Source organism: Populus nigra, chromosome 1 (genome assembly GCF_951802175.1).
Source record: "Populus nigra chromosome 1, ddPopNigr1.1, whole genome shotgun sequence".
Lineage (NCBI taxonomy): Eukaryota > Viridiplantae > Streptophyta > Magnoliopsida > Malpighiales > Salicaceae > Populus > Populus nigra.
The window spans coordinates 43,207,507-43,226,792 of record NC_084852.1 but is presented as its reverse complement, the minus strand read 5'-3'; the positions used below and the strand labels follow the sequence as shown (position 1 = coordinate 43,226,792).

Genomic DNA, 19,286 nt, shown 5'->3' with positions numbered 1-19,286 from the left:
AATGGAGCTCTTCATTGGCGTTCTAATAATATTGAATATTGTTTTGCCATTATTGCTTTTGATTCTGCTCCTGGAGAAGGAAACTGTGGGAGGTACCATTATGGTCGCCCTTGTGCAGCTCTGATACTATACTTTGGGAGGGAGTTCTTAGACAACGGCACTCGAAATTTTACTTACAACTAATTTTTTTTATATAAACAAAACTGTATTAGTTACTCCAAATATTAGTGTAATGATTAGGAATAGGGAGATACGATTAAGGGGATTGGGATCCTCTAGAAGGAAAAGCACGAAGATATGGAGTGAAAAGAAGAAAAGGAAAAGCTAAACTTCATCCCCCCCCCCCCTATAGATTAATCAATACTCCACTTCTATCCTTATATTTAAGATTTTCCAATTCTACCTTTCTAGTTTTCAAGAAGTTCGATTTCTCCTATAATCAGTATGATGTTATTCAGTGTTTTTATGAGAGAAAATAGTAAAATAAAATAAGAACCAAAAACTTTTGTTAGTTGCAATTTGTTAGTTGTATGGTAGTTAAACTTTTTTAAAAACTAAAAAAAAAAATTCAAATTATAAAGGTAGAAGTGAAACATTGATGAATCCATAAGGATAAAAATATAGTTTTCAAAAACAAAAAAAAGATTTAGAAAGAAAACTTGAAAAAGTTGCATCCAAAACATCATCAATCCAAAACCACTCTTCTTCAATCTATCACCCACAGTCACAGACACACATGGCCACAACAACCAACCCCATTAAAATCCTCTCTCCAAACTCCAGACTCCTCCTCACAAAGCCCTTCTGTATCACATCTCTAACATGTCCAACACTCTTCAACAGAGCCACAACTTCACTGCACAAACCTTTACTTGTAGTAAAATGCAGCAGCAATAGCTCAGAAGAGATAGGACCAATTAATGGTAATAATTTGAAGGATGCATTGTCTGGTATGGTGGACAAGCAAGTGGAGGAACTTTTAAACAGACAAGAGAATAGGGTGTTGCTTGACGGGTTAGAGAAGGCATCGCAAAGAGTGGAAATGGCTAGAAGAGAACTTGCTGAGATTGAAAGACAGGAACTTGAGGCTAAACAATTGAGGGATTATATTAACCAGCTTGAAAGTAGAGCTTCTGAGGTCCGCTGTTTCTCTCTAATCATGTTCTTGGGTTTTTATTTGTTTAGTTTTTTCTCTCTTATCATGATTTTGAGATTGCGGGCTTTCTTGTGATTATCAATGAAGTAATCCTCTTCGTGTGATTTGGGTTGTGAATATGAGATTTTGAAGTCTATCGTATCAAATGAAAGGGAACTGATCTATTTGAAATGCTCTATTGCAGAATTATTGTTTGAAATTTGTTACTTTTTTTTGGTGTTGTTGTTTGATTTTGGTTGAATTCAAGATTGCAGAATGTCAGCAGGAGATCTTAGAGGCAAGAGCCATGGTTGAAGAAGCAGAACGTTCGCTGTCACTTAATAATGATGGGGATGCTTTAGAGAGCAAGGAGATTAGCAGAGATCAAGAGAGACTGGAGTCCATAAAGGCAGGTTTTGTATCTGCACTTGTCGGCACCCTTGCTGGGCTCCCCATTTCTCTCACTCAAGTGACCAGCAATGCTCAGCTAATACTTCCGTCCACAATCACCTTCATTAGCTGTGCATTATTCGGCTTAACCTTTCGATATGCAGTAAGAAGAGACTTGGACAATTTTCAGCTGAAGACGGGGACAGCTGCAGCTTTTGGCATTGTGAAAGGTATCACTTTTAGTTTTTTCCAAAGGATCATACGAGAATTTGACAGTTTTTCTTACAAGGAAAATGGATTTACAACGCAGGTCTTGCTACACTAGCTGGAGGACAGCCATTGGAGCTCGATCCTGAAAGCTTCTTGTCCCATGCCTTTAATGGTGCAAAGTATGTATCAGAGAATCTTTTGATCTTTGCTTTTGCTGCTGTTAGTCTGGATTTCTGCTTTAAGATGGGGCTTTTAAGTCCCTTTCCTATGACAAGGTCAGCTTCAAGGACTAACATAGAATGAATCATCCCTTCTACTGGATTCAATATTGCCCAATATCTGCTGCCTTGGCAACAGGATGTAATTGCACCAACAAAATGAAAAATTCGTAACTGTGCTCTCCTCCACCCTTCCATGAGTTCTCTGCATCATAGTCACCGTTAACAACTCGCTGATTAAAGCCATAAAAATGTCTTTTCTAAACCCGCTTCTTTTCTTTCCTTTCTTACTTGTTGTTTGCTACAATGTATAGTTTACTTACCTTAAAGCATGCCATTTTTATGCTGATTAGATGCTTGGATTGAGTCTGATTTGTTGTGCATCTAAAACTGAATTTTTACTCGATATTGGCAGTACCGTGTCATTTTCGCAAATCAAAACCTCATTTGGAAAATGAAATACTAACAGTTTTGTCATTTGACCTTTGGTTGTCGCCAAAGGCTTGAATTCTTCATGTGTTGAAGATATAGCGTATGACTGAAAAAAATACCTTCATATCCAAGCAGCTATCACAGTATTCTTAACTGTCGAGACGCGATTTGATCGCGCGCTCTAGGTCATTTGAGGCAACTTGCAAACCCCTTGGAGTCCAAATTTTAGAAGGACAATTTGTCCGAGAGAGACCTCTATTCAGCTACACAATTACTAATACACACACACACACATGTAAACAGTATGGTCCTGCCATTGTCACTTGTGAACAATTCCCAAGAGAGTTTAGAGAATTAATCTTGTGTGTGACACGCTCGCTTAACTAGTCAGGCAGCCATCGTATATCTGGAAATTTGGGGTTTCAAAAAATATGATTAAAAATATCAACATGGGAATATCTCTACCTTTTAATCTCCAAATCTAAAGCCAAAAATACGCTTCCAGACCATTCTTATCAAAAGAACATCTATTTAACCAAGCCACATTAACCATGAAGCCGTTGTTCTATTGTTTCCCCCGCTCACCATCATCATCCCAACCTCCATTTGAGTGTGCTTGATTTTCTGAGTGGTTTCATGGGACTCCCCACTGAAGAATCTCATTTCTTGATTGCTCGTCAGCAGATGGCAGATTCCTGTGTTCTCATTCTTTCTCCTAATATGGAAAGTAAGAACTCAACTATAATCTCATTGATCATTAGAAGAATGAAACGAAAATTAACATGAGCTTCCATTTATTAGTACCTCCTTTGATGGTTCCTGATGCTCCCTCAAACTGGCATCTTTCTTTTTTGTCAGTGAGGGTAGAAACTTAGCTGCTTCGCTAAATGATTGAAATCCATGAATATCTCCATTTTTTATGCTTGCGTCTAGCTGCAAAAAATTAGTGGCACAATAATGAACACTAGCTTGTATGGTGGTTATCCAAGGCCATTAACTTACAGAATTTTTTGCTCTTATTTAGTTCAGATAATACTTGAAACATAAGGTCTCAGTCAGAATATATTTTACATAGTTTATTCTACTCGTCTATCATAACGGTAAGAATATGTAGAGAAACCCCATACCAGGAGATAACCAAAAAGGTTCGAAAGGTATTGTACCTGAACATGAACAATGCCGAAAATAATGCTAGCTATAGGCAGCCAGCTCTCTTCAGGTGACAGGGACATATTTGATCTATTAAGCCAGATTATAAAAAAAAAATCACACAATCAAATTCATGCATCCAATCCAATCAAGTAACACATCCAGATTAACTGTTGTTAAGTGGTCGCTATAGATTATTTTTTTACAGCATCAAGCAGTGTAATCTCTCAAGTCTGAAATTGTCTTACACTGTTCACATTACAAATCCTTCATTAATATATCAGTCAAACTAAAATATCTAGCATCAAAACAACATAAACATTTGGCGAAAGAAACAACATTAATGGAAACTCTTCAAACTCAACACAAAGTTTGCATTTTGCATTCAAAGAAACAGCACTCATAACCAAACTAGCAAGACGCGGCATAAGTGGATATCCATCCAGTCCCAAATATTCACATCCCAAAATCGCTCCCTGACCAACAAAGATAAACCTACACTACAAATCAGCATCACCTATAAACCTTTAACAAAGCATCAATAAAAACAAAACTAACTACCACATTAAAAACCAGAATTATGTGAAATATTGTAAGCATGGTACTCTAAAACTAAAAGATTATATAAAAAAAAAACCTCAAATAAGGAGCCAAGTAAACAAGAGAATAAATAGCGTATCTTCTTTTCCCAGTATCAAGCCAAGCAAAAACCCAACTCTGCCAACAAAACAACAAAAGATCAAAACTTTATCAACATCCAGATTCCAAAAACAAACAAAAAATATAAAATCAAAGATCGAGACACACTTACAAGCCAATTGAAGTAAGGAATGAAACTAATAACACCCATAACAGCAAATCTCGTATCAGTTGTAGTAATCCCCGAATAACTCTCCGCCTCCTCGTCCTTGGTAACTGTATTTGGCAATAGCAAAGAGCTCAGCATACACAAACCTATAGCCACAGCAAACGGGGTGTCGTCTGATAACTGTGCCCTGCATTTTCCCCTGTTAATCTTCTCCCCCTGTATTAACACCAACAAAAACAGTTCAAAAGAGGGGATATTTAAAGTAAAAGGTAAGTGAGTTTTTGCAGTGTTTCTTTTACCTTGACGAGGGTTTTACAGTGTTGATGGAAATGAGAGGGTTTTAGCTTGGCGAGTGGTGAAGTTAAGCTAGGAGGTTTTAGAGAAGGACAGAGTGAAGTGGTGGTCAGTGTGATCATTGAAGGCAGGAGATACGGAGATTAGATTTTAAGCCTTTAAGGAGAGAATGTGATCAAAGGAGGAAGAGAAGACAGAATCTTTGAGTTTCGTACTTATCGAGAAGAGTGTGGGTATACGGTCATCGACGTTGACAGCTATGTGTATACATACATAAACACTCCCTTTTTTTCTTTGGCGGTTGAATGTGAAAGGGTATTCTCGACAGGTTTCTTTTAATCATTTCTACTTTCTTATAAACTTTGGTCTCGGATTTGAGTTCCCTTGCTAGTTTTCTTGCAGAAGTGATGCATAGATATTCAATTAACCATCTTCAGCTTTGACGTCGTCGACATTAGTGTGATTACAGTATCGCATGTATTGTGGGTGTGGAATACCCAATTCGTGTGTGTGTGTGTGTGTGTGTGTTGGGGGGGGGGGGGGGGGGGGGGGGGGGAATACCAGGACGCAAGACCTAACAAGGACACTGGCTTCTAAGCTCAGGAAAGTCATACGGTTAGATGCTAACTATTAACGAAGGGGACTCTTTTGCTGCCAGTTGTATTCGCTTGCGGTCTTGCACTGAGATTTACTTAAAAACGTAATTCTTCCAATCCAATAAAACTTCGGACTCTTTCAATCCATGATGTCTTGATCTTACATGAAAGAGAGACGTTCACATTAAGCAAGGGCACCATTGACAATGAGGCCATTAGCATGGAGAGAAGGGTAAGATTATGCTTGTTCATTCATTCGTTACCATTCTCTAATAGTGGTGAAATTCCAAAGTTCAGTAGTATGGGTGAAAAAGTTGCATAATTTTCATAAACACAAAGGTTCTACCATCATGTACAAGATCAAATCTGTATGAACAAAATAATACATTTGAATAACCTGATTTAAGTATTGAGATGTATATATAAACAAACACTTGAAGCTTTCTAACTCCTCATGGCGACTGATTTTAACAAAAAGTAAGCCAGGAAAATTCTGCTAACTTGCGGATATACTTCACAAGGCTCAGGACAAGGTCGTTTCCAATTGAATTTGATAGATAGAATTGGTCTTAAAAGAACTGTGTACAACGGATTTGCAGAGGAGATGCAGAAACGGTGTTTTGTCCTTTGCAACCTTACTCCAAAATCCAACTCAAAGATGGTTCTAATCCAGCCCGTATAAAGAATGGCTAGCGCTTATCTGCATGTACAGCTCTTGCCTGAATTTACAAGAAGATTTCACTTTACCGTGACAAGAATTACGCTTTCAGGCATCCACTTCGCTCCTTTCCCCATTCTCTTCCCTACCAGATATGGCTTTCAGCTGCTGTTGCAACTGTAAGAATAACAAAACATTCTCAACTTAATTCGCCCCAATACTGGGTATAAATGTATTTACAGACTCAACTGTTTTCTATTTATCCCATCTTGAAAGAAGGGGTGAGACTCTATTAGTGATCGTTCTACATCCCTAAGAGTATGATGATGAAACAGGTACAACAAAATCGATCCTCACAAGCAACTTACTTGCTCATATTTTAGCTTTTCAGCATTCAGTTCATCGGTCAAATTCACCATCCTGCAAAGTGTGAGTGAGAACATTAAACAAACTTAAATATGTATAAGCCAGAAAGGAAAGGACAAATGATCAAACCTATTTTGAAGCTCAGTGATCTTGATCAATAATGATTTCTCCCTCTCAGAGGATGCTGCTTCGACCTGTAACAGTGAGTAGATCAGAGGAATCATGATACAGCAAACCAACCAGTCACTATGAAAGAGACTCGGTAATTTCAGGAAATACAAAGAAATAATAAAAACCAACTTTCACAAATAAGTGTCCTACTGTATGAAATTGAACCTGCACAAGTTCAGTTACATGACCCTGCGTTCATGCTACCAAATCCCACTAAAGCATCATCTCTAAAGAAAATCTTGGATCTTAAAAAAGGATGCACTTATATACAAGAATTTGGAACCCGATAGTTGGGAAAGAGCTAAATTATAGATAGAATATCTGCTTACACTTCCATTGTTCTCTGAACCATGAGGCAATGGCGGCAACTTCCCATTTTGAGCAGCTGACACAAAATAAAGTACACAGCTTGTTCAATTGCTTCTCCCCTAAAATCAGGCCAAATATCATACTGTAACAGATATTTTACTCACCTTCTATGACCTCAGCTGGCTGCAAGCTATTCAATAAACTCATAATAATATCCTGGAATAAAAAAATATGATTACAAGAACGACTGGCTTTAAGTTTTACAGAATTCAAGGCAAACAAACCTTGAAAGGAAAAACAACATTCAACTGAAAGTAAAGCGTGCTTTTTTACCTGTTGAATTGAGGTCTGCTGAAAAAGATTCTGAAGATGAGGCAAGAGTAGAGCATGGACACTATTGTTGCTAACCTCTTTTGGAGGCTGATTCACAGGCTAGAAAAAAAGAGCATGACATGGAATTGGTTAAAGGATGACAAATGCAGGAGCAGTGGCTTAATTAGTGAGGCAATTCATAGACTACGCAACAGATATATATATATATATATATATATATATATAAAGTCAAGACTTGATATGAGATCAAGTCATGCTTCATCTTGGAATTAAGAGTGAAACCACACCTAACCCGATTTCTAAAGCTAATGACTCAGTGGGCACTTGAAGTCCAGTGTCTTTCAAATAAAAATCTCATAAACTCACAAGACATGTGGTCATAATTTGTTTGATCAATATCAAGAGTTAGATATATTCAGACAAAAAAAGTCAATGCACGTACCATTTGCTTTGGCTCAAACATCCACTCACCAACACTAGCAGACTTTCTCAGTGGTGACTGAAAATCACAAGAATAAAACATCAAGTGAGAAGCAGACAACACGAGTTGTTACTAAAACTACTGGGTAAAGATGAGCCACCTACTTGTGAAGACCGTCGTGGAACTGTACTTAATGGAATATCCTAGGGCACATTCTTTAGTTAGTGAGAGTCAGATGATAACATAGCACGTCATGAGAATTGAGTGTTACCTTTACAAGATCTAAATTTTCTGATGTAACTGAGAACCTCCCCTTTATTTGGACCAGATTTGTCTTCGACTTTTCATCCAAACAATCTCTAAATCCTATTATAGGAAACAAGTAATGATAAAGAATCAATAAACCATATTATAGGAATAGCAGCGCTATTTGATAGCTGCAAGTTCTAGCTCTTTTTGATGATTACAATAACAATAACAGTAACGAGGAAACTCAATAGCAATAACCTCCTGAAGATTTTATGGGAGCTGATAAACTGTTCGCTGAAGCTCGATTTGGAAGCATTAGAGGACCACTAAAGCTTGGAGCTTTCCGAACTTCACGGGTGGCTCTTTCAGCTGTTGGATGAATTTCATTCTCAAACCTATTAATCAACAGATGAGCCCAATAATTTCAAATTTGGAGCATATGGAAATATAAAGGCACAAAGTTTGTGCTAGTTTCATAAACTTGCGCGCAAATGTTCAAGTTCAAGTAAATCAAAGGAATTTTACATCAAAAGTATAAAACGAAAAATCGAACTTCACATAAAATAGTAACAAAGCTCTTACTTAGGACCTGGCATTTCTCAGCTCAAAAATGCCTGTTACAATTTATTACAATCAAATCATGTTCAACAAACCACCAGCTGACGTATAGAATCATATCTTAAAAGAATTTCCAATGCTAAATAACTAAACCTCAATCAACTTATTGAACTTAAAGCCTTCCTTTTGCAAGTTTGGAATGCAGGCTAGAGTTATGACTCAAATTGTCAAGTACAGAGAGTGAGGCCATTTCGTGCCACCACTAATACAAGTTTGACAAATAAAAACACCACCCATGAAACTACTATCATTTCACATTATGTTTCAAACAGCTCTAATTGAGACAGATCTTGTTAATGCTGTAAGAAAAACTAAAAAGGAAGACAACAAACCTTTCAGAAGTGCGCCCCCTTTCTGATAATGAATGAGAAAATACAGTACCAGGCATGAGGGGCCCACTATGGGTTTGGCGACTTTTCACTGTTTTGGCCTTGGCCTGTGCCATGACACTTTCTGACGTCGAGGCCTTTGCTTCAGAGCTTGATCCATTTCTCTTCCACCCAGCTTTTTCAAGGCTACTGGTTTCCAGCAAGTCACTTTCTGGTAACTTGCCCTTTCTAATGAAGTTATCTGCCTGAGGCAATTCACCCCCACTTAATTGTCTGCTGTACTCAGCCAGCTGTATTTCACTATTTGAATTTACTTTCACTGAACTAGATTGGGAACCAATAGCAGCCTGCAAACAACAAACAAGTTCATTTGTTTGAGAACCAAAAATTTCCCAAAGCAAGAGAGGCACCTCAAGGAGCAGAAATAAATACAGCGGACAATGGTAACAACTTCAGATTAATAAAAGAACTCTTCAGTGACTCATTTATTACCTTACCACCACCAAATTTAATGCTTTCATCTTCTTCCCTCGTCTCTGGTATATCATCATCATCATCATCTCGCACCTAGCAAAAAAGGAACAGTTATCATTTCCTAATTGTATAACCAGCAAGAAAAATACTGCTACAAACAATGAAAATGTAGCTTCATTAAACAAAGCATTTAAATAGGTGGCTTACTAGTGATGCTTGGGCTTTCAAATCCTCAAGGTCAAAATTCCAGGCACTAACTCCCCGTTGATACTCACTCTGATGAGGGTAAGACAAGCCATTACTTAAAAGATCAGAAAGAAAAGCAAAAAAAAAAAGAAAAATAAAGTAGTGGGTACAAATATATTTGACCAGTGAATGTTACTTGTCCTCAATTATACTTTCAGTTCTTAACACTTCATACTAAACATCCAGGCACCGCAGATGCATTTATCTAAGAATTTGAATGATAACCTTTCATAAATCAGAAGAGATTATTACTGCTATTATTGGCACAAAATTAATATAAGCATTACTGCTATTATTGGAACAAAATTAATATAAGCATGATTTATTAAGGAAAGAATATATGCCTACATTTGTCTGTACTGTCAGCTTGGTTCTACAATGGGATTGAGTGGGAAGAACAAGTCAAGGACCACATTTTGGTGAAGAAAGTAAAAGTGCTATTACCATGTTTCATAATACTGATCTCAGGGTTCGGATTTCCATAAAGAAAGTGAGAGCCAAAATCTCCATCCATTCAGCTGTTCAACTGTGGAAATACTCAGAATTTTTCGTTTCAAAATTTAACCATTTTATTCCAACATGTTCTATAGTGAAATCTATGTGATATTTAATGCTTCTGATGGATTAGGAATTTCTAGTTTAAAACATTCTAAGGGAAAACATAAGAAACATTTTATTGGTTAACTCGTTCAACGGTAGAAAGAAAAGGGATATTTTTCAATTATGGGACCAGAGGACACTTATCACTATTTGTCATCTGTCAGTGTCTTGGTAAGCAATGGACATCTGTACAACCCCAAAGTAAGACAAACTTAAACAACTCAATTATAACCAAAAAATCAGTGTATAAGAACAGCTGAGGGTGGTAAAATGACCAAACTTATATAATCTAACCAAGCAGGAAAAGGATTAGGAAGAAATTAATGAAGATGGATTTGCTAGGAAAACAATGCATGATGAACTGCAGCAAGTGCATCCATTAACCAGATGAAAAGCATCATCTTATGAGGTTGAAAAGTGTACTAACCTGTGACAATGCTTCTTGTTCTGCAGAAGGCATTTTCTTTAGAGCCAGCTGTGCAGCATCTTTAAGCTGCAATATTTCAGCAAGTTCATCAAACAACCTAACCAGAAAAACATGAAGCACAAATCAAGTATTGTAGCACTATGATAGCTAACCTGAATAGCTTTAACACGATTCCAAAGTGGGGGCAAGTCTGCAAACAACTTCTTCACAGAAAGCTCTGGAGGCTTCGCATTCTTAAAAAAAGAATGTTTTATTAACTTCTCAGCAGTTGGCCTCTTTGTTTGATCTTTCACAAGGCACATTGCAACCATTTCTTTAAAAGACTGATCACAACTGGAAATCCTCAGATTAGAATCTTAATATATATGAAAAGAAAAAAAAAATCACTGAAAACAGCTATACTAGAGGCCTTTTGACAATCTCACTGTACCATCAAAGAAAATGGTGCAAGTTATCCATGTAAATGCAATTCTTACAGAGTAAATCAATTGATGTGAATATCTAGCGAGAAAGAATTTCAATACCTTAGAGAATTTTTTATCACGATCATAATCAAGACCAGGAGGAGCATTCTGTATGGTCATGAGAAGAACCTGACAGAATGAAAAGTAACAGGAAAAAGAAAAGGTATCTTAGCAAGCCACTTAAATGAGAGCTTCCCCAGCTCAAGCTGTATCTTAGTGGACTTTCTTGTTGAATCCTAACAGATGGAAATACCTTCATTGGAGGATATTTTGAAAAAGGTGCATGGCCATGGGCCAGCTCAAGTGCCGTTATACCAAATGACCAAATATCAGCCCTGTACAGGAAAATAGAAGCAATTAAGCAACACACTTATACAAGTTTTCTTTTCTTTCTCAATTTTAAGTCATAGTCAGTTTCTTCAACAGATAAAGGTAGCAGTTCTGCCCAAACATTAACCAAAAAAAACACATGATATCAATGGAAAAAAAGAACAGAGATTGAGAGATTTCCTCCAAAGAAAGACATGGAAGTATCATGAGAACTTCTGTTGTCCAAAAACAAGCATAAAAGGTTTAGCAAATCAGGTTTGCACACATAAGTATGCATACATATGCACAAACCCAGATTTATGACATGGCAAGCACTGCCAGAAGTTTTTGTAAGCACAGAACATGGATGAAAACATAGCTTGATAAGTTGCACTCAGGGGAATCTAACTTCACAAATTAGGTTTATAAAAAGAACTCACTTGGAATTATATCCACTTCCTGGCTGCAAAACCTCAGGTGCCATCCTGCAATTTGGAAGTTAAAGTACAAGGAGGAGAACACTTACCAATAAAAATACAGCTCAGAACTCAAATTACAAAAAATATCATTACTGCTGAAACTTACCAGCATGGAGTCCCCACAAAAGTATTTCTGGAACGCTGTCGATCACCTGTATCAAACATGCAAGCTGAAACGCCAAAGTCAGCAAGCTTTACAATCCCATTGGTATCTAGTAGAATGTTTCCAGCCTGCAAGAACAATCGACACATGCAAAAGTTAACATAATATAGCAGTGTTGAGAATAAAAGGAGAGATTTAGACCATCTGATAAAATAAATGGGCCATCTTAATGCTTTACTGACTTTAACATCCCGATGAATATGCCCTTGTCGATGCAGGTACTCCAAAGCCTTAAGCGTTTCTTTCAGAATAGAACCAATAGCAGACTCCTCAAATCCTTCTTGATATGCTATCTTCATGAGGTGCAAACAAGAGCCCTCGGCCATGAACGGCATGACCACCCATAAATTTTGGTCAACAACAAATGAACAATAAGCTCTAATAACATTTGGATGATCTATCAAACTCATGGTTTGAGCTTCCCTCCTTATATCATCCTACATTATAAAAAGTTCATCAAATAACCATTTAAACAAGTCATGAAATACATTTATGAACAGCATGCAAAAAGAAAATCAGTAAGAAGAGCAGAGTGTAACTAATAGAACTACTGCAGGTATCTACTATCAGGGCAAACACACCAACACTGAGCAGTAACCTTCCAAATATTCAATAATAACTTCCAACAACATTCTTTTTCTGGGTTTTATACCACTACGATCAGAAAGCAAGCAGTACCTGAGTTCCATTCACCAACATATAACTCAAGTTTCACAAATTCTTATGATCAGCTCCAAAAAGTTAGTCCATGGGATACCAACACTTGTAGTTACTTTATTTCATCAACTAATGTCATGACTTGTAATCACTTCTTTGTTGATTTTTCCATTCCATGATTTTAAGTATGCATTCAAAATGATCAAAGTCAACATCAATTTAATCCGAAATGTTTTCCTTTATATATCAAGTGTTGCGTCAATCAGTAAGTGTTAGTGAGCATTAAACTTCAAAATGATGAAATTGATTTTTATCAAACAAGCTTACTTTCACCTACTGAATTAAGAAGGCTAACTTGTAAGTATATACAATTAGTTATGGAAAGCATACTGCAATTAATAATTTCAAGTCCACCAATTTTTTTCCCCTTCAATCCAATATTACTAAAATTCACAAATAAATTTCAAATCCATTAAGAATAACTATAAATGCAATAGAGCTTCGAAATTCCGGAATCAAATTTATTGAAAAGTTTACTTGTATCTATAATTAAAAGTGAAAAGTTAACAAAAATATGTCCGAAATTAACAATCCGATGCTAAATCAAATAAAGCCCATTACATTAACAAAAAAATCACAAATCAATTTCAAGTTCAGTAACCATCAAAGGAACAAATCCAATTATCACTTAAGCCTCAATGAATCAGCCTCTCTGTTGACTATAACTACTCAATACCAGCTCATTCAAAGCTAAAAACACCACAAAATTCACAATTCGGTCGAAATAGAATACGATCTGACCTTAAATCACACTCAATAATCACTTCAAGTTATCAAAAAATAAGTAAAAAATGCGTCAAAACAGTAAAAAAAAAAAAAGAAGTAAACAAACCAGATTGCTATTGCAACGATCGAGATCCAAACACTTAATGGCGACTACTTCATTAAACGGAATATAGATCGCTCTATAAACAACAGCACTCGCTCCATATCCTACTTCTTCTAGTAACTTATAATCATTTGGATTCACCGTGTACATCTTTCCCATCCTCCCCATCCACCGTCGCGATAACGTATCCTCCACCGCCACCACCGGTAGTAACCGCCGATTCTGCAACTCTCTTTTTTTGGAGAGTTTGAAAAGGTGCCGTTTTGAGGGATATAGGAGTTTTTAATTTGATTGGTCCGTTGACCGCCGATTCTACAAATAATCTGTTGAGACTAGAGACTAGAGAGAGGGGGTGATGACGTGGACAGTGTGATGGCATTAGGATTTTGACACGTAGATGTGGTTTATATTGATGGCTGGGACCTACTCCCTGCTTTGCTGTTTTTAGATTCGTGAATTTGTTCATTTGGTTTTTCTTTATTAAATTTGTACAATCACGGGTATCATCTAATCAATTTTTGGATATTTAGATTTATAGGATATTTTAGAAATTGTAATTGTTTAATTGAAACAACTAGTTTATCAGTTTGCATTTGTTTTGTGGACATAAATTTTCCAAAATATAAAATACATTTAAATTGTTAAAAACTTTCTGTACTGTTATTAAATTCAATATAATAATTTAAATTTGAAAAACCTCTATCTAAATTTTTAGTTGGTATTTAGTCGGTATGTCAACTTTATGACCTGAATTATAGAATTTACTGGGTTAAATTATTTTTATTTTATTTTATTATATAATAGAAAATATCAAGATTAACTTGTCATTCATCTCAATGTTAAATGATAAAATTCAATCAAAAAACACATTAAATGATTGAAATAATAACAAAAATAAAACAAAGATATACAAAAAAAGTGCAAATAATTCTCAACCCCACTATTTGATTAATACTTAGTCAATCTATCAAACTTACAACTTATATTAGAAACTCTACTTGGTTGATTTAATTTTTTTTTTATTATATGATAAGAAATATAAAATATAATTTACTAAAAGATAAAATTGATTAAAAGTTTCACTTTAAATGATAGATTTGGAAAAAAAATAAAAAAGCTCAACAAATTATTAAGGAAAAAAAAACCTCAATCACACATAGATCAAGGAAAGTCTCACGCGCCGAGCATATGATGGATGAACCCTTAGATTGAATTTAATAATTATTATTAAAAGTTGCAATTAAATCAACCAAAATCTTAGCATATATATTAACCGAAAATAAAACAAATTATTATGCTTAAATTAAAACCCGTGTGGATATAAATTACCTACTCCATCGAGATATTTGGATGAAAAAAGGAAGATGTTATTGTTGAAGATTAAACTATTTGTTTTTAGGAGTACAATACTTGTCACTTAATGTAAATAATCTTCCTGTAGATAATTTCTTAAAATTCCAACAAATTAACTTTTTAATTAAGAATAATTATACTCATTATCTTTCTACAAAGCATAGAACCTAAGCCACATAAGAGAAAAGAAAAAAAAAAACTAAGCAAAACTAGAGGCAAAAAAAAATGGTAAATAGTAAAGAAAAAGGAAAAAGAGCTATTGAAAGGTGTGCAAAATATCTCTTATTCATTCTCTTTTTATATTAATTTTTTAAACCAAAATTAATGCAAAATTACCAAAATTAATCTTCTTGTTTTACTTTAATTACCTACAATAAAAAAATATATATATAGGAAGAAGAAGGCTTTTGCCCAAACTGCTTATTCATGGATTGATAAAAAAAAATTATTATTTATAGGGCGAAGAAAAATTAATTTGAACTCAAATTTTTATTTATTTTAAAGCAAGTATAACATGATTAAATACAAACCATAAAAATACATATAAAAGTAGCTTTAAATTTGCATTCAAATTATTTTTTCTATCAATTTTACCATTAAATTATTAAAAATTCTCATTTATTTTTAATTTTAAGACTTTTTATTCATATTCTCATCCAGATTATACTTTTTTTATAAAAAAATATTATTATATAAGAACTTGTCATTTTTTTATTAAATGTTCTAGTACAAATTTTTAATTAAGAAATTAAAATAGTTTGAAGATAAAATTGATGTTAGAAATAATTTGGATACAAAATTAATATTATAATAATAATTTAATGGTATATTTGAGATTTACCCTTAAATTAAGTCCATTTTTATGGTCGGGTCATATGTAAACTTGATTGAGAATAATTTAATACTCCTCAATTATTATTATGGAAAATAATAATAAAAATATAATTTTATTTTTAAAATTAGAAAGAAAATATTTTCCAATTTTACATGGATAGAACAAAAATTATTATATATTTTTATATTTTAAAATATGATTTATATTATTTTTTAATACATAAAAAATATTATTGCGTTGTAAAAATAAGAGTAAAATGATTATGTAGCTTGTTTTCAGGTTGATCATAATAATATCAGGAACAAATTTTAATCAAAATTGATTTTTTCTTTAGGATAGTTTGTTGGTGAAAGATGTTGGTATTGGCATTTGGCAAATTTGAGGTTTGTTTGGTAGTTGAAGACAATCACGGGGATATGTGGAGCTGTGATTTTTATATTTAGTCACGGGAAGGTTTTCTTTATCTGTACATCATTTTGAATTCTTTTTAATTTCTTTGACACCTGGCAATAATGTGATTTTTGTGTAAATTTGGAAACATGCTGTACTAATGCGACGTAATGTCAGTCGGTACATTGTTTTTTAATAGATTATTTTTATATTTTAAAAATGTTTTAAAAAAAGTTAATTTTTTATTTTTTTGTTTTAAATTAATTTTTTAGTATTTTTAAATTATTTTGATATATTAATATAAAAAATAAAAAAAATATTATTTTAATATATTCTAAAATAAAAAATATTTTAAAAAATAATTGTTATGTTGCAATTGGCTTTTTTAAATTAAAAAAATAGCTTGTACTTTATTGATAAATACACACTAATATAATATATATAGTACCGGTATCAGACATTTGATTAGCCAATACGTTTAACAATGTCATGTGCATTAGCTAATCTTACAAACTGATTCTCCAAACAAATCTGGTGTAGGTTTTTTCAATGATAAAATATATTTCTAAATCATTTTTTATTGGATTATAGAGTTATATTCATATCAATCTATCATGTTGAAGAGAATAAAATTTTGTTAACTATTATTTTATTTTCAACATTCAAATTCGAAAGGTTAAAAAAGAAAACAACAGCAGAAATTAATTCTTAAATGTAAATTTGATATAATATTGTATGAAAATATTTCATAATTCACTCAAAGATTTTCAAAAGTTTTTCAACTGAATCAAATCGAATCATATATTTAACCACACTTAAGGATGTTTGAAGGTGTTCTAATAGAAATTTTAAAAAAAATTAAATTTTTTATTTTAGATTTTTTTTAATGTTTTTAAATTGTCTTGATGTACTGATATTAAAAATAAATTTTAAAAAATTTAAAAAATATATTATTTTAATACATTTTCAAATAATTTTTTTTTTTAAAAGTAACCACAACTATTTTCATCAACACCATTTTAATGTTAACAAAAATCTTATAAGAATCGAGCTTCTAACATTATTGTGTCAACTCTAACATTAAAAATATTATTTACTATTGAATAAAAAAAGCGTTGAGTCTTTTTTTTTATTTACTGTTAAAAAGTTTATACGTTGAGATAATTATTTATGCACAAGAAAGAGATAAAGAAGTAAGTAAAATAGATGTTACAAAATGAAATTATTCAACATAGATGTAAATCATTTGCTTTTCCAATATTGCTGGCTAAAAAGAAAGACAATACTTGGGGATTTTGTGTTGATTATAGATGGTTAAATAGCTTGACTATTAAGAGTAAATTTCTCATTCCATTGATTGATGATTTGATGGATGAGTTACATGATTCTTATTTCTTTTCTAAGTTGGATTTAAAGTTTAAGTATCATAAGTGAAAATGTATGGTGAAAATGTGGAGAATACAACTTTTAAGACATCATGAGTTTAAAATAATGTTTTTGGATTTAACTAATGCACCAGTCATATTTTAAACCTTAATAAATAATATAATAAAATCATTATTGAGAAGATTTATGTTAATATTCTTTGATGATATACAATTCTGCTCTAGAACAATATATATATATATATATATATATATATATATATATATATATATATATATTTGGAAACACTGAGAGAGAATCAATTATTTGCAAAATAATTCAAATGTGTTGTTTTGTTTATGAGCAGAAGTTGAGTGCCTTGAGTATATAATTTTAACTGAAAGAGTGGTAAATGACCAGAAAGATATAAGTTGTTAAAAAATGGCTAATTTCACATTCAATCAAGGAATTCAAAGGCTTCTTAGATATAACAGGATACTACAAGAAATTCATTAGAGGATTTGAAATTATTAACAAGTCCTTGAATGATCTATTAAAAAATAAAACTTTTAGTTACAATGAGAGGGCTCAAGAAGCTTTTGGCAAATTGAAAGAATTTTTGTGTACAATACCAGTGTTAGTTTTGCTAAATTTCAACAACATCTTTATGTTGGAAACTGATGCTTCTATAAATGGAATAGAGACAATCCCAAGCCAAGAAGAGAGGCCATAAGTCCAAGACATCTAGGATTATCAATTTATAAGAAAGAATACACAGTTATATTGATGAAAGTTAGAAGATAGAGGCGTTACTTGAAGCATGATCTTAAAATTGATCATGAGAGTTTAAAACATGTTTTAGAACAAAAGATTCATACTCCATTACAAAGAAAATGCTTAACTAAACTGATGGGATTCAGATATCAAACTGTTTGATGCTGTAGACACTGTAAAGATTGAGACTTTGGGGGCTCGGAGGGGGGGTTGAGAATTTGAAGGCGTGGTTTTGTTAGTATTTTGAACTCAATTTCTTTTTTGTTTCCTAGAAATTATAGATACTAAAGTAATTGAAACTTTGGGGTGTAAAGTAGGGAGAGTTGATAATTTAAAGGTTTGGTTTTGTTAGTTGTTTTGGAGGATTTAGATTTTTGCTTTCTTCTTCTTTTTTTCTTCATTTGAATTTTGCTAGTCTTGCCAAAAAAAAATGCAGAATGATCTACTGGAAGTTGGACTTTGTTTTATGAGAATGAAGTTTGCATAAGGGGGTTGTGGGATTTAGAATTTTACACTTATTCGTTTTCCTTAGAATTCGGCAGTCATAGTAGTGAGAATGGATGTTAATAAAAGGAAACTACTGTGATGAAGTTGGAATCTTCTGTGATAATGAGGGTTTTTAGACGTGAGTTTTTACTTTATTGGAAGAGTTAGTTTTTCTAAACACTCTTCAATAGCCAAATCTTGTTTTGCTGTTGTTCTTTTACCTTTTCCTTCATAAACATTCTAAGCTGTGGGAATAAAGGGTTCTGATATGTAGTTGCTGACCATTTTTATTTACAGAGTGTTCGCTTTCATGCCAAGTCTTGGTTACCAGCTCGGTCAATTGTAATGGAGTGTCTTGCAGCTGGATTTGATGTTGATCCTAGTGGTGAATTATGTTCTTGAAAACTTCTTGCCCTGTAAGTTAATATGTGCACATGTTCCTGCACTTCCATTGACTTCTGTTATTCCTAGAGTAACTTTTGGCTTTATGTGCTTCACTGCTGTGTATATGCAACCAAAGATACTGGTGACACTATATCCTTGAGTGTTAAGATGGGATTGGTAATGCTTTGGTAATTGTTTGAAACCTGCATAATCATTCCCCAAACCTCAAAAAAATAAAAGGAGAAGGGGAAGGGAGAAGTAGTTTACATGTATGCAATAGAATAATTGGCTGCTGCTATCTGTAT

At 33.5% G+C, this 19,286-nt stretch overlaps 3 protein-coding genes across 6 annotated transcripts; 1 reads left to right on the top strand and 2 right to left on the bottom strand.

Annotated features, from left to right (window-relative positions):
* The first annotated feature begins 619 nt into the window (after positions 1-619).
* LOC133681188 (uncharacterized) lies at positions 620-2,218 on the top strand. The gene is made up of 3 exons (XM_062104357.1): positions 620-1,138; positions 1,404-1,755; positions 1,836-2,218. The coding sequence occupies exons 1-3, from the start codon at positions 737-739 to the stop codon at positions 2,036-2,038; spliced, it is 957 nt and encodes a 318-aa protein (XP_061960341.1). The 5' UTR covers positions 620-736; the 3' UTR covers positions 2,039-2,218.
* Positions 2,219-2,764: 546 nt separating this feature from the next.
* LOC133681189 (uncharacterized) lies at positions 2,765-5,120 on the bottom strand. Of its 2 annotated transcripts, XM_062104358.1 has the most exons (6): positions 4,642-5,098; positions 4,346-4,558; positions 4,172-4,251; positions 3,549-3,624; positions 3,190-3,318; positions 2,765-3,100 (listed from the first exon to the last, which is right to left on the bottom strand). In XM_062104358.1, the coding sequence occupies exons 1-6, from the start codon at positions 4,756-4,758 to the stop codon at positions 3,089-3,091; spliced, it is 627 nt and encodes a 208-aa protein (XP_061960342.1). In that variant the 5' UTR covers positions 4,759-5,098; the 3' UTR covers positions 2,765-3,088. The 2 variants fall into 2 exon arrangements, with proteins under 2 accessions (XP_061960342.1, XP_061960343.1); XM_062104359.1 differs by lacking the exons at positions 2,765-3,100; positions 3,190-3,318; positions 3,549-3,624 and adding an exon at positions 3,632-4,029 and having other exon boundaries at positions 4,642-5,120.
* A 414-nt stretch (positions 5,121-5,534) lies between these two features.
* LOC133679313 (serine/threonine-protein kinase BLUS1-like) lies at positions 5,535-13,713 on the bottom strand. Of its 3 annotated transcripts, XM_062101865.1 has the most exons (21): positions 13,398-13,712; positions 12,031-12,285; positions 11,792-11,916; positions 11,647-11,691; positions 11,151-11,232; positions 10,958-11,026; positions 10,586-10,756; positions 10,434-10,499; positions 9,368-9,436; positions 9,179-9,253; positions 8,690-9,033; positions 7,998-8,134; positions 7,762-7,856; positions 7,655-7,693; positions 7,512-7,568; positions 7,070-7,168; positions 6,901-6,952; positions 6,757-6,812; positions 6,386-6,450; positions 6,259-6,310; positions 5,535-6,067 (listed from the first exon to the last, which is right to left on the bottom strand). In XM_062101865.1, exons 1-21 carry the CDS (start codon positions 13,560-13,562, stop codon positions 5,999-6,001), a joined length of 2,187 nt encoding a protein of 728 aa, XP_061957849.1. In that variant the 5' UTR covers positions 13,563-13,712; the 3' UTR covers positions 5,535-5,998. The 3 variants fall into 3 exon arrangements, with proteins under 3 accessions (XP_061957849.1, XP_061957856.1, XP_061957864.1); XM_062101872.1 differs by lacking the exon at positions 7,655-7,693; XM_062101880.1 differs by lacking the exons at positions 7,512-7,568; positions 7,655-7,693 and having other exon boundaries at positions 13,398-13,713.
* Positions 13,714-19,286: the final 5,573 nt, after the last annotated feature.

What these genes read in the sequence shown, in the direction of transcription:
- LOC133681188 (XM_062104357.1), top strand. Translation starts at nt 737, where the DNA reads ATGGCCACAACAACCAACCCCATTAAAATCCTCTCTCCAAACTCCAGA. An exon ending in TTGAAAGTAGAGCTTCTGAG is followed by an intron (nt 1,139 to 1,403) that starts GTCCGCTGTTTC and finishes GTTGAATTCAAG; the next exon opens with ATTGCAGAATGTCAGCAGGA. An exon ending in AGCTTTTGGCATTGTGAAAG is followed by an intron (nt 1,756 to 1,835) that starts GTATCACTTTTA and finishes TTTACAACGCAG; the next exon opens with GTCTTGCTACACTAGCTGGA.
- LOC133681189 (XM_062104358.1), bottom strand. Translation starts at nt 4,758, where the DNA reads ATGATCACACTGACCACCACTTCACTCTGTCCTTCTCTAAAACCTCCT. An exon ending in TTCCTTACTTCAATTGGCTT is followed by an intron (nt 4,252 to 4,345) that starts GTAAGTGTGTCT and finishes TTTTGTTGGCAG; the next exon opens with AGTTGGGTTTTTGCTTGGCT. An exon ending in TCGGCATTGTTCATGTTCAG is followed by an intron (nt 3,319 to 3,548) that starts GTACAATACCTT and finishes AATTTTTTGCAG; the next exon opens with CTAGACGCAAGCATAAAAAA.
- LOC133679313 (XM_062101865.1), bottom strand. Translation starts at nt 13,562, where the DNA reads ATGGGGAGGATGGGAAAGATGTACACGGTGAATCCAAATGATTATAAG. An exon ending in TTCCACGACGGTCTTCACAA is followed by an intron (nt 7,569 to 7,654) that starts GTAGGTGGCTCA and finishes TGTGATTTTCAG; the next exon opens with TCACCACTGAGAAAGTCTGC. An exon ending in AGCAGACCTCAATTCAACAG is followed by an intron (nt 6,953 to 7,069) that starts GTAAAAAAGCAC and finishes TTTTTATTCCAG; the next exon opens with GATATTATTATGAGTTTATT.